Source organism: Uloborus diversus, chromosome 6 (assembly GCF_026930045.1).
Source record: "Uloborus diversus isolate 005 chromosome 6, Udiv.v.3.1, whole genome shotgun sequence".
NCBI classification, from domain to species: domain Eukaryota; kingdom Metazoa; phylum Arthropoda; class Arachnida; order Araneae; family Uloboridae; genus Uloborus; species Uloborus diversus.
In genome coordinates this window covers 166,986,029-166,999,580 of record NC_072736.1, presented here as the reverse complement: position 1 = coordinate 166,999,580, position 13,552 = coordinate 166,986,029, and the positions used below count along the sequence as shown (strand labels likewise).

Below are 13,552 nucleotides of genomic sequence, written 5' to 3'. Positions count from 1 at the left end.
TCCTTTTTATTTATTTTTTTTAAATATTTTTATATATATTATTGATTTATTATTATTATTTTATTAGAAAAGTTCTGTGTGCTACGCCAATGACACACACCCACAAACAAAATAAATAAATGAAATAAAATATAAACAGAACAAAATAAATAATTTAAATAAAAAATAAATCAAAAAATTAAATAAGTAAAAAAATTATCCTCTCTCCCCTTCTCCAATTTTTTTTTTTGATGGCGCAAGTCGTGCTATACCCCCCTCCTCCCCTCCCTGTGAGTACCCCTGTCAGAATAAGTTTTAACTATATATAACTTATAGTGATATAAATTGCATCAAACGGTCTAAGCATAAACTAAGAAGAAAGTTAAAAAAAAGAACAACAGGAACAATAAACAACGATAATTATTTTAAAATATGTAACAATAACGATAACAACAAAGTAAGGAGAACAGAGAAAAGAAAACTAATAAAGCGCCACAAAACCAAATGAACGGTTCCGTTCCAAATAAAAGCTTAGTGATAAATTCGGTGAAGCTCGCGAAGGTGCAAAAACCGGTTTCAGCAGCTTCGACAAGTTCGAAATTCGAATCTTCGAATCTCCTCCGAAATTCGAAACGACGAAGCTTGCTACCAAATACCGGTATCGTTAGGCGTGTCCCCTCCCACCCTCCATCCACCCTCGAAGCACCGATGACGTAACACTCCTCCGTTCGCGCCGCGACGGGAAGCGATCGTGCGGTGGAGAGAGAGGGGGGGGGGAGCGTAGTCTTTGAATCAGCAGGTCTCGGAGGGGAATCGCCGATCTTCATGCAAGTCGAACCGAACGTCCGTCGGAGAGATCGCAATTCAACCGGTTTCGTGCAGCCGATTCCAGCGTTGGTGAATTCGAAATTCGAAGACACCGGTTTCGTTTACGATATACCGCCAGCCGTGATATATTATGGGTTCGGTTTTCAAAAAACCGGTTTTCATGATATGGTAATGAAACCGGTGTTCAGCGGTATATCGATATATCGTCCAGCACTACTCCCTAGACACCATCGATAGGACCTTTGCCATGTCCTGGTTCTGTAAAGTTCCATGTAACATAGTTTGACTTGACTTGATTCTCTTAACGCCTAGTGGCGCATGAGGCAGCTAGCGTGGCATTCCATCCCGACAGGTTTAATGCCTCCTCCATGGCACTCCCCCAGCTTGGCCAACCAAAGGCATTTCTTTCTTGTATGGCCATCTGACGCCAGGTTAGTTTTGGACCCCTGCGCTTCCTCTTGCCATCAAGGGTCCACGTGAGAGCAGTTCTTGTTGGGACTGTTGTCTGCATTCTGAGAACATGTCCTACACATGACCATCTGTGCTTTTCTATCAGTGTGGTTATCGGCTTGCTATTTGTACGTTTGTACAGGTCTGAATTCGATATTTTATTTGGCCAGTATATGTTTAATATTTTTCTCAGGCTTTTAGTTTGAAAGGCATCGAGCTCTTTTTCTTGCTGTCTAGTTAGCTTCCATGTATTGCTGCCATAGAGTAGGACTGCTCTAACTGTTGAATTGAAAATTTGTGTATAGTTTACTTGCTGAAAATACTTGGGTACAGGTATCCCTCGTATATCACGGTTAATTCGTTCCGTGTAGTATCGAAACCGTGTTATACGAGACTTTTTTACAAATGTTTTTTTTTACTCATCTTTTAACCTAATTAATCATGTACATATCATAAATCATGTCAATGTGTACCGTGTTATATCGAAACCATGTTCAGTGTTATATCAAAACCATGTTGTACGAGACCTTGAAATAATGTAAATCCAGGAATGTGTACCGTGTTAATATTGAAACCGAGTCATAAGGTACAAATTTTATAATAGCTGAAATTTCGGCTCAATAGAATATACAAATAAAAACTAGGAACCAGAACATACAAAGACCCACAGATTTAAAAATAAGAGTTGTTATAAATGATAAAACTTAATTATTTTACATACCTCAAATTAAAACTTATGCACAAGAAAAAACTTTATCCGTTTTTCTTTCTGTACTAAGAACAAAACGCACTCACTCTATAAGAAAAAAAAATCTGAGCTTTTCTGTAGCAATAAAGTTCGTCTGAGCAACAACAGCAAAACAAAATTTAAAATAAAATAAATAGAATCATTCTATTTTATTTTATTTCATATTTTGTTTCTACTATATTTTTTATTTATCGTTTGCCAAATTTAGCTTATGTTTAATCCCAATGTTATTTTCTTACAATGCATTGGAAACAAAATAATATTCACCTTTTTGCTTTTAGAACACTGATGAGAAAAATAAAGTATGTATTTAAAAGTTAAAAGTTAGTGTTATGTGGGGAAATCAAACTTTTGAGCCCAAGACAGACAACTTTTCATAAAAACAAAGTAAAAACTTATTACAGTTGTTATCATACATTTTTTAACATTGTATTGAACAAAAATTAAATTCTTTCTTATAAATTCGTGTTACATCAAAACCCTGTAGTTCTGAATTAAAGTTTTGTACTGTGTAATATCGAAACCGTGTTTCGAAAATTGGGTACCGTGTAATATCGAAACCGTGTTCTACAAGTGCCGTGCTATACGAGGGACACCTGTACTAACTTCTGCATCCCATAGATAGTTTTATGGTTCCGATACTGGAAACTTGGGCTACGACAATGAATGGGGATAAGCAATGAATGTGTGTTACATTCAGTTTTGGCTCAGCTGCTTTCAGTAAAATAGGTTGTAAATGGCCCCATATTGCACGTGACTGATGATCTAAATTGTCGCATACAGTCGGTGTAGTTAGGGTGGGGCGGCATACTTTTTTTTGGGGGGGGGGCGATTCAGCTCCTTTGACGTGAAAAGAAAATGAATGGAATCCTACTAACTTTGAATATATTACTGGAGGCCAAAAAAAAACTTCGAAATGTAAGGTTTTGGTACTGTGCTTCTCAGAGTTCAAAATTAAAGTATTTCCGTAGTGAGCCCCTGAACCTTCCTCACTCCCAAAACATCCTCTTTGATAGACTAAAATTACATTTTCAAAACTTTTACTTATTTGCACATTTTCAAAAGCATATAAATTAATAGGTTTAGAAAACCCAGAACATAGTGTTTGATTCCTGACATTGAACATAGCAGTGGGTCCCATGGATTAGTTTTGCGGGCCGTATGTTGGGCACTACTGTTTGCGAGTATTATAATTCTCCTATTTCTGTATTCTATCGCTTGACAAAAGATCTTAATTTTCTAAAACCCTAAATAAATTAAGATAAACTTGGATACATTTAATGATAAAGTTATTACGAGTGATTGAAAAGAACTGGGATGCATTTGAATTGCGTTTTTGAGTGGACATGGCAAAATCAAGAACATACAAGTTCACTACTAGAGAAAATAAAATATTAGAAGTGTTAAAAATAATGGAATATTCAAAATAAGTGATGTCCAAGCAGATTGCAAAAAAAAAAAAAGCGTCTGCTACAGAAGTGGATGCAATGAGATTTCAAAATTCAGATTTGTTTTTGGGATTGCTCATATTTCCAGTTTCTAAAGCTTTTATAAGTGCAATACTGTTAAATCACTCTAGATTTCTAATACTCTTTTAGCTACTGTTACTTTCTCTTTGCCCAGGACATTTTTCCATGACTTTAAATAAATTTCCATAAATTAGGATGAAAATTCCAATTTTCCATGACTTTTCCAGGTCTGAAATTTGCTTATTTTCCCCCCATGACTTTCCAGGATTTTCATGGCCCGTACGCACCCTGTATTGATTTTTGAGTTTTATTATTTTTAAATAAAAGTACCCACATCTTTGCCAGTTCATCATCTGTTTCTGTTATTAAGTAAAAAGTTTTATTACTGATTGGTATTGAGTGTTAAAAAGAAATAAAATTTTTCAGTGGAAAGTTGTCTGAAAATAATAGATTTTATTTTATCTGCAGGAATTAGAAATAGTGATGGGTGATGAACATGTGTCATTTACTACTTCAAAAATAGGATCTTTAGTGGATGTTAACCAAAGCAAGTAAGTACATTTATAAGTTTAATGTCTATAAAAATACCATTAAGTAGTAGAAAAAGTTTTAACCCTTAACTAAGAGGAATGAACTGTTTTCTTTCTTTTTTTCTACTTAAAAGAAATTTACACTAGTCGGTACATAGGTTGAAGATCTATACCTCCGTACTTCATGTAAAATTAACTATACTGCCGGGCAAAGCAAAAAAGTCGTATCTGCAGCTGAGCTCAAAAATAAACTGCCCTTTAAAATTTTATGCCTTCATATTTTTTATTCAGATTCTACTTTTTCAGATTTTTTTTAAAAAATATTTCCCCTTCACAAATGACCAAAAAATTGAGGTAAAATGTGTTATAAAGAACCACCTTGTGACAATAACTCAATTTTGTTAAAAAGTGCAGATATGACTTTTTTGCTTAGCATAGCAGCATACTGCAAAAGCTTCACCAATGTTTGCATAATTCAGTGTTTTAAGATGCACTTATTATCAAATTCAAAAGTGTAGTAGTGCATTTATCAACCCCAAAATCAGTAGCAACTACAGTAACCAGTTTTTCTCCTCTTGGAAGAAAAAAAAAAAAGAATCAGTGTGCTTCAGAAAGCAGACAATTTTGTATGTTTAAAAAGCAACTCTATTAATGTTAAGCTAAGAAAGGACAAAGAGTTAATAGTAAAAATAAGTAAGAGTTAAAAGTAATTGAATTTTCATGTTAAGCATTTTTGTGTTAGGCAGGTTAACTATGTCTAGTCGTTTGTAATTTATCGAACGCTAATTTATAAAAAAAAAATTAAGATCATTTATTGAAATTAAAAGTACACAAGGGTCAAAGCATGGTAAGCATTCCCCTAATTTATTATAGGTGTTGTTTTATTAGCCTGCTAAGTGATCAGAAGTATTGAGATATCCAAAGATGGAGGACTATCTTGCTTTTGAATATATTGACAAAACATAAACATAATCAACTTAAAAAAAAAAAAAAAAAAAAACCCTGTTACAAATATGGATGTCATAAAATTTAAGCTCATTTTGTAATTATAGTTTTGGAATTTTAAACATTTGTTTATTTTGAATTTGACTAAATTATGTAGAAACTATGGGAATTTTGTAGCCGTTGAAAGGTATGATCATACAATAAAATCTCGAAAATCAGAGTCCCAGAGGTCGGAGTTATACCTCAAAACTCAAATTTTGAATTGGTAGCCAATGGCTACCAGATCCTCACAAAATGGTAGCCAAATCTCAAAGAATGATAGCCAAACTTGATTTTAATTTAAATTATTTTATTCCATTTATTTATTTAGTATGTGTGTATATGTCATTGGCGTAGCAAAGAACTTTTCTTATAAAATAATAATTAAAATAAATAAGTGAGCAAAAAATATTAAAAATAAATAAATAAAATAAAAAGCGAGTTAAAGAATAAAAAAGGAAAAGAGGGTTGAGGAAATTTTTTGGAGGGGGTGGAATTGAACTTGGGGGGGGGGGCACCCCTGCCCAGATATTATTTAACACATCATTTGCAAACTATAATCTGCATTAATTTATCTTTAAGCAAAACACATCACAATAAAAAAATAAATAAAGAAGATTATTATTATTATTTTTCAGCTTTCAAAACTTCTAGAAAAATCACAGCTTTCAACTAAAAGACGAGTTAGTTCTTTGATAAAGAAAACAACAAAATACCAAAAACTTGAACAGAATGTAAAACCTAAACCATTTGGGATTCTACAAAAATATTTTTTTGCTTTTTCAAATGCATGCAAAATTTTATAAAAATCGGAGCCTGAGTGTCAAAAAATGAATAAATAAAAGAAAGGCAAACAATATAAAACTAAACGAAAAGAAAGAAAAGATCCTGCAGAAGAAAAAAAGGGTTTCAGCGGTCTTCTTTCCACCTTCTCTAGACTCAAGGGTGCCATTTTTTTTATTTATGTGTTTTATAAATACGATTGTACTTCTGTTTATTTATTTTGGAACAGACATTTTCCTCTTCTAACTGGTGAAAATGGACAATCTACAACGCGGTCCCATTTTGAAAATTTACCGCGAAACTTAAAAATAACAATTTTTTTTAGGAGAAATAAAGTAAATAAACGGATATGTCCTCTCCTTCAGTAAGTTTTATATTTTAAAAAGGAAAGGAATTTTTTTAGCAATATCGTTTTTACTGGTCTCGGTGCATTTTGACTCAAAGGCGCAATTTTTGTTTATTCATATGTAAACCAAATGTACAAGATTAATTCTTTTCATTTATTTTGGAAAGGACAATTTTGTCTTAACTGGTAAAAATGAACAAACTAACAACGCGACGTCATTTTGAAAACGCGTAGTTTAAAAATACCGCAAAATGAAGAAATAGCCATTTGTCAAGGAGAAATAAAGTTGAAAAATGAATTTAAGATCAAAAAAGCATAATTTACTAAATTGGTGTATAAAATTTGTCTATTTTTACGATCGCGTGTAAAGAAAGCCGAGGTTTCAAAATAGCAAGTTTTGTAACGAATTCGCCGTCGTGATTGCGATTTTTGTTTCTATTCAGAACAAGTACACATATAGCACAATTAGCCACAATTGCATATAAATATAATAATATTTAAAATACATTAAATTCGTAGTAAAATAATTTCGTGGTAAAATAATTTTTTAATGATGGACGTAGAGACATCAGAAAGAGGACAATACCCCCCCCCCCCCTCCCCTCCTTCACTCCTGGCGATCCGATAGCCGAACATTTAGTGGACAAAAGAATTTGGGGAATGGTCATATGTCAAGACTATAGGTCAGGGAAGGTTGCATTGGCGAATGGTAGCCACATTGGCGACTGAAGTGAAAATAATGGTCGCCAAAATTTGAAAATTGGTCGCATTTGGCGAGTGGCGACCGCGAGTTTTGAGCTTTAGTCGGAGTTTCCGATTGATTCAAGGTGCCTTATTGACACTCTAAGGATATATTTAATAGATAAAAGTGTGATTTTTATTAAAATTAAAATTTTTTGTCAATGTGAAGATTTTTACATTATGTATAATAAAGTAATGAAAAGGTGTTGAGTGGTTGATGTCAATATTACTTGCCAAGTGGCATGAAATATTCATTGACTACTAGAGATGGATTGAGATATGCTTTGGGGATAATAACTTGATACAAAAATGAGGAAATTAACACTGTTTTATCACAAGAAAAGTAAACAGTTTTCGAACACCTGTTTGCAATGGTAGAGAGATATGCACAACTTGACACTGTTTGAGCTGTATATACGAAATTTTAACCTTCTACGGCGATCTGTTTTCATGTTCTGCAAGACATGTACGTACATACATTCAGACGTCACAGCAAAACTCTTTGAAATGGAGTTGGAGATAGTTAGAATGCATTTTTTTTTTTTTTTTTTTTGGCTCTTCACAAGTTTAGACATGAACAGTTAAAGAAATCGTGAAAATAAAGGCAAATTTCCTTCGGAGTTAATCAAAATAAAAATTTAGTTCGTAATGGGAGGTATCAAGTTTTCGGGAAGACAATATTTCCTTTTCTTTGGAGAAACAAGTAAAAACTGTACGTCCTTATGTCGTTATAAAAGTGGGAAGTTTCTGGATGATACGAGTTTTAAGTAATCTGATGAAGCTTTACTATCAATTGTATTTTCTATTTTCAAGACTCTACTGCAGGAGCAGGGTTTCTGCTATGGTTGCATTTTTCGCAAAATGCAAAAATGCTATCCCAAATGCGAAAATGGAACCAGGCATTTTTGCTCCAATATACCGTATTTTCCTACGTACTATCTGCGGGCGGCCTATAATCCGCAGGTCCTAAAATCGGCCTGAAGAAAAAAAAGCTTTGTATAATCCGCGGATAATACGATGTAAAAAGATAAAGTTTGAATTTAACATACCATTTGAGCAACTAAACTAAAAACGTGAAAAAGTAATTACTTTGAAGGCATAATTAAAATTAATCTGAAATATAATCTAAAATATAATGATTTCTTCTTGAAATCTTGATTTTTGTACGCTAATTACTTGAAAAACAAACAGTCAAGACAAAGGAGCAAACGGTCTCATCTTGTGCAAATGGCTACCTAGTTCACTGTAATCTTGCTTATTTTACATGACCTGAATCGCCAAGAGGAACATTCAATCAACGTAAAATAACCAACATACAGGCAGGCAGCGAAGAAGAACATGCACGCTTCGTAAAATAAACAACATTCAGTCGGCGTACGGTCTCGATCGATGAATCGTACTGTAAAAATATTGAGGTTCAATGCGTTGGTGTTAAGGGGGGAAAAAATCACAGATAATCCGCGGCTGCGTATAATCCGCACCTCATAAACTTTGCCTTTTTTAGCAGATAATCCGCAGATTATACGCAGGAAAATACGGTAATAAGAAAAAGGGGGGAGGAAAAAAGATGCACCATCCAAGAGAGGAAGCAAGCTTTGTGATATTGAACTTACTCCAAACGGCACAACCTTGAGGGTCACAGATCTGGATGAAATTCTGGATTTAGGTCAGTTCGCACTAGATATGAACCCATGTAAAGCGGCCCTAGCATAGACCCTAGTTCGACTGCAGCGGGGTCCAAAGTTGTTATTTTAGTCCAGAAAAGCAATGATTTTTCCTTTGAAATAATACTTTTTTTAACGTTTTTCTTGCATTTGCATTGCAGTAAGAGCCAATTAAATGCATTCACAACATAGAATAAATCTCCCCCTCCCCCCTTCGTTGTACTGACAAGAGACGCCGAAAGTCTTGAGAGGGTAGATGTCCCAAAGTTTCGAATTCCAATGAAAATGCCATTGCAATTCAGGAGGCCTGCAAATCAGTGTGGATCAGACGGCAAAAACTTGAGAGTCGAGAATCTGGATAAAATTCTGGATCTAGGTCAATTCGTACTAGATATGATCCCAGGTGAAATAGTTGGAGTGCATAGGCTCTAGTTCGGCTGCAAGGAGGTCTTAAATTTGCTTGTCTGGCTCAGGAACTGCAATAGCGCTTTCTCTGGAATTTGAAACTTTGGTACAGTATTTGCACTCCTTATCTGTCACGTCTCTTGTTAGTGCAACGTAGGGGGTGGTGAAATTTGCTCTATCCTGTGAATGCATCAGTTGGGAGATACTGCAATGCAATATCATGAAAAGAGTAAAAGAAAGGTTAATTTCAAGCAGGGTTGGCAAAAACCCGGGTTTTTTTAATAAAACCCATGGACCCAGGGTTTTTTTAAATAAAACCCAAAAAAACCCAACTAAAGCTGGGTTTTTTAAAAAAGAAATGAGGGTTTTTTTGTCTTTTTTTAGGGAAAATGTGGGGTGTTTGTAGCATATTGTAGCGTAAGTATATGGGCAAAGCACAAAAATTGTCTTGGGGTAAAAAAAGCTGGAAAATTCAGCGTTTTCTGAAGAAAAGTAAAAAAAGACGACAAAACCCAAGAATGGTGAAGTTTCAGATTTTTTGGTTTCCATGATTACCAACAGTTAGGGCAAAATTACTTCTCGAGTGATAAAATCTATGGTTTGTTTTTAATTCCTTTTTTTTTTTTTTTGCATTTTACTTTATTGTATTTCATTTTGTCATGCAAAACTACTGTAGAACCTCAAGTAGTTAAAATCCCTTTTTACTGAATTCCAGCTTAATCAAGACATTTCTTTGAATTTTATGTTGCCTGTTTTTTTTATTTCTGTGTACAGAGTAAGAAATATTAAACTTTTTCGTAAGATAATGAAAATACTGTACATCCTATTCTGTTTTCTGTCCGACGGTTTGTAAAATCTGTTAATTTCTAAAAAAAATATACCTTGCTTATTCGAGATTTGTGATGTGTTGGTTTGCAGAAAATAATTCACATGAAAGCCTAGCTAGAGTAGTTTCCTCTGTACAATCTACAAATACTGAGAAAATCAGACGTTACATGGCTTAGTCAAGATAATTTGAGTTATTTATTGACCAGTTAAAGAAAAAAGTTAAATACATTTATTTAAAATCTTGAAGTATTTTTTAATGCCGTTAAGAGTTAAGAAATACTATTAAAGTTCAAAATTCATTTTTTATGTCTATTGTGTGTGGTAAGAACAAATAAAAAAGAAGTTTAAATTGTGTAAGTACTTAAATTAATTAATTTTTTTAAAAACTTCTACAAAAATTTTAAAAAACCCAAAAGTGGACTAAATAATGGGTTTTTTTAAATGGGTTTTTTCAAAAAAACCCATTGGGTCCAACCCAATTGGGTCCAATCCGGCCAACCCTGATTTCAAGTGAAAAACCATTGCTTTGGACCCCCGTTACAGCCGAACTAGGGCCTGTGCAGTCAAACCGCTTTATCTCGGCTCATATCTAGTGGGAATTGATCTAAATCCGGAATTTCGTCCAGATCCGTGAACCTCAAGGTCGTGCCGTTTGGTAGTTAGTCTTATTTATAAATCTCTTAACATGTATAAACTGCTATTCAGTTCAACAATATTTCGTCTTAATGGGCATTATGCTTTTTTTTTCTGAATTTTTCATTTGAAACTTTAAAAAAATATTACCTATTGTGCATTTATTTCTTCAAGGATGTCAAGGCTGAAATTTTAGCATTTTGCTCAAGACTTTTAAACAGTTTTAGCTTTTTTGCTAAAGAATTTTTAAACCCTGCTCTACTGTATTTATTTATGTCAAACTTAATGAAATGTATTGTTCCAAAGTGATTTAAAAACCTTCAAAAAGTTAGAAAAGTTGTTTAGAAAGAACAAAGTTATGGCAGCATCTGCTGTTATAAGTTATTTATTTGTTCTACATACAGAGTGTTCCGTTTTAACCTGCAAGACATTTATTTTTGCATCCGTTAGTCCCAGATGTATACTTCCAATTGCAAAAATGTTCAAAATCAGATGCAGAGTTAAGATATTGAAAGTTTGAAGCAAACATAAAAATGAGTCAAAAAATACAAAATTTAACTTTTTATACGAGCCCTAGGTCCCCCAACTAATATTTAGGGAAATTCTCTCCATTGAAAAATATTACTATCACAAAAAACTTGACAGTTGTGCGACCAAAACTCAAGGACATATTCCAGTTTAAAGTTTTAAGGGACCATACAGAAGATGAGATTGTAACTTATTTCCGTTTCAAAAGAATGACAGGTCGTCAAGGTAAGAAAAACAAGGAATTCATATTTTTCATTGCTATTAAAAAATAAATGAAAATGTTATGCCATGATATGCAAAAACACACTACAAAACCTTGAACAATTTGAAAAACACACTCGATGCACACATATAATTTTTCAACACTTGTTAACTGCTATATTTTCCCCCAAAAGGTTTTATTGACGGCGAGTGAAAAGGTAAGTCACAAATCACTGCGTTTTATATTTTGGTGAATATTGATCATACTAATTTAAAACTTTTTGTGTTGGAATTATTTTTCAATGGAGATTATTTCCCTAAATATAAATTTGAGGACCTGGGGCCCGTATAAAAAGTTAAATTTTGTATTTTTTGACTTATTTTAATTTTTACTTCAAGCTTTCAATATCTAACTCTGCATCTGATTTTGAACATATTTGCTATTGGAAGTATACATCTAGGACTAACGGTTGCGAAAATAAAGGTCTTGCAGGTTAAAACAGAATATCCTGTATGTTATTTCTTAGTGTATGATTTTAAGTCGGATGTTTGTGCTGACAAATAATTACACAAAAAGATAGCGTCCTTGGTTTTAAAATGTAATACTTAACTCTCATTTTTTCATAGGGATCAAGATGGATTACGTTGCTTTTATTATCTTGTCCAAGATTTGAAGTGTCTAGTTTTCTCACTCATAGGACTGCATTTCAAGATCAAGCCTATTTAAATTTTGTCCTGTGCATGAAGTTGATGTTTCAGTGAAACGATGGTCTTTTATCATTTTCATTTCTCATATTTCATAGAATTTTCAAATAAATACTTTTGTGTCAAAATATTCTATATGCATTGAGTTTTAATAGTCATTGAAAATTGCATTTTGTGTCTAGTTATAAATCAAGATAATTTTCAAAAACGTATGAGAAAGCTTTCCATCTAAATTAATGGTTCTAATGGTGTTGGAGTTAAATCGACTTTGATACTGTGAGTTTATTTTATGAGAATATGAAAATGGGGAAAAATAAGGATTCTCAAAATCATTTAAAAAAAACGAAATGCAATGGTTATGTTTGATTAGAAATGTATAATTTTCTAACTTGTGCATGAAGAGATCTGTTTTTTGTGATTCTTAATTTTATGAAGGTTTGTTTTGTAGATCATTATTATTGTTAATTGTTCAATAACATAGAACAAATAAATATTCGAAGTGAAAGACACATAAATGTAAAAGTATTGAAACATTCTACTCCTTTTCCCCAGTTAACTGATGCTATTTCAAAAAAAATTCCGTTTTCAAGTAGTTCATTAGAAAAATCCAAGTAACTGTAAATGACAATGGGTGCTTTACTATAGGATAAGACATAATTTTAGTTTTAAACAAAAGAGAGAAGAAATAAGAGAATAAATACTGCTGTGGGCGGGTAAAGGGCAATAACTGCATATTTTTCTTTTTTTGCATTTTTGTCATTTATTGTATGTTAAAGCTTGCTTATTTGGTGCCCGCAAAAAAAAAAGAGTAATTTTGACATTTCCATATCCTTAGTATTGAATCTAAAATGAGTTTCTTCAAATATCTCAATAAACTCATTTCTGTAGATAGTGCCATTTACCTGCCCACGGCAGCATAGAACTTAATAAGGAATCAATTTTTAATCTTTCCGAAACAAAAAAATAAGTACTTAAGGACCTATTAAAAAATTAAAGGACCTTGAAAATTTTGCATTATTTGTTTAATATTTATAATGTAGTTTCAATATTCTTGATATGCAGAAAAAATACCAGCGAGTTCAAAGGAAATTAAAGATGTAGTACAGTTTATAGCAGCGATCAGCAACCTAAATTAACTGCCGATCTACTTTCCAAGTTGGGTAAACAACAGGTTCGACTTCACTGGGTGGTGGCTGGTTTCTCCTCACTGCGCCACAGATAAAATAATGTTTTCCTTGCTCAAAAATTTATGAGACATTCATATCAAGTTTTATCTGCAAATCCGTACTAACTTTTGCGGACATTTTTCTCAAGAACAAAAAGGACTTTTTTTCTTTGAATATTCAAATTGGTTGCCCTTTCAGAGATTTAAAAAAGATCTAAAAAAATTTCAAAATCCTTTTGATTCAGATGTTGAGCCTGAGTTTTTCCCAGAAAATAATGTTTATTAATGGCACTCTCACAAAAAAATTAACAAGGTTCAGAATGTTGCTGTGATCGACTGAAAACAGACTCGAGATTAACCGGTCGATCGCAATCGACTGGTAGCCTACCGCTGGTTTATAGCATATCGCAAAAATTTAAAATTATATTTGCAACTGAAATTATTTGCTGAACTGGAAATGCTGCTTTACAGACAAAAAAACTGAATGTTTTCAACTCTGTTTTGGAAATCAGGGGATTTCAAGATATCCAATAAAAACGTTTGTGTATTTTTATTAGTGCGGGGG

The 13,552-nt window shown here is 33.1% G+C and overlaps 1 protein-coding gene across 1 annotated transcript in view; it reads left to right on the top strand.

Moving 5' to 3' along the window:
* LOC129224010 (protein mago nashi homolog) overlaps positions 1-12,176 on the top strand; it is a 22,695-nt gene extending 10,519 nt beyond the window's left edge. Inside the window, exons 4-5 of the mRNA XM_054858405.1 lie at positions 3,943-4,025; positions 11,745-12,176. Coding sequence (XP_054714380.1) covers positions 3,943-4,025; positions 11,745-11,844 — 183 coding nt within the window. The 3' untranslated portion in view covers positions 11,845-12,176. The remainder of the gene's footprint in view (positions 1-3,942; positions 4,026-11,744) is intronic.
* The last annotated feature ends 1,376 nt before the right edge of the window (positions 12,177-13,552 follow it).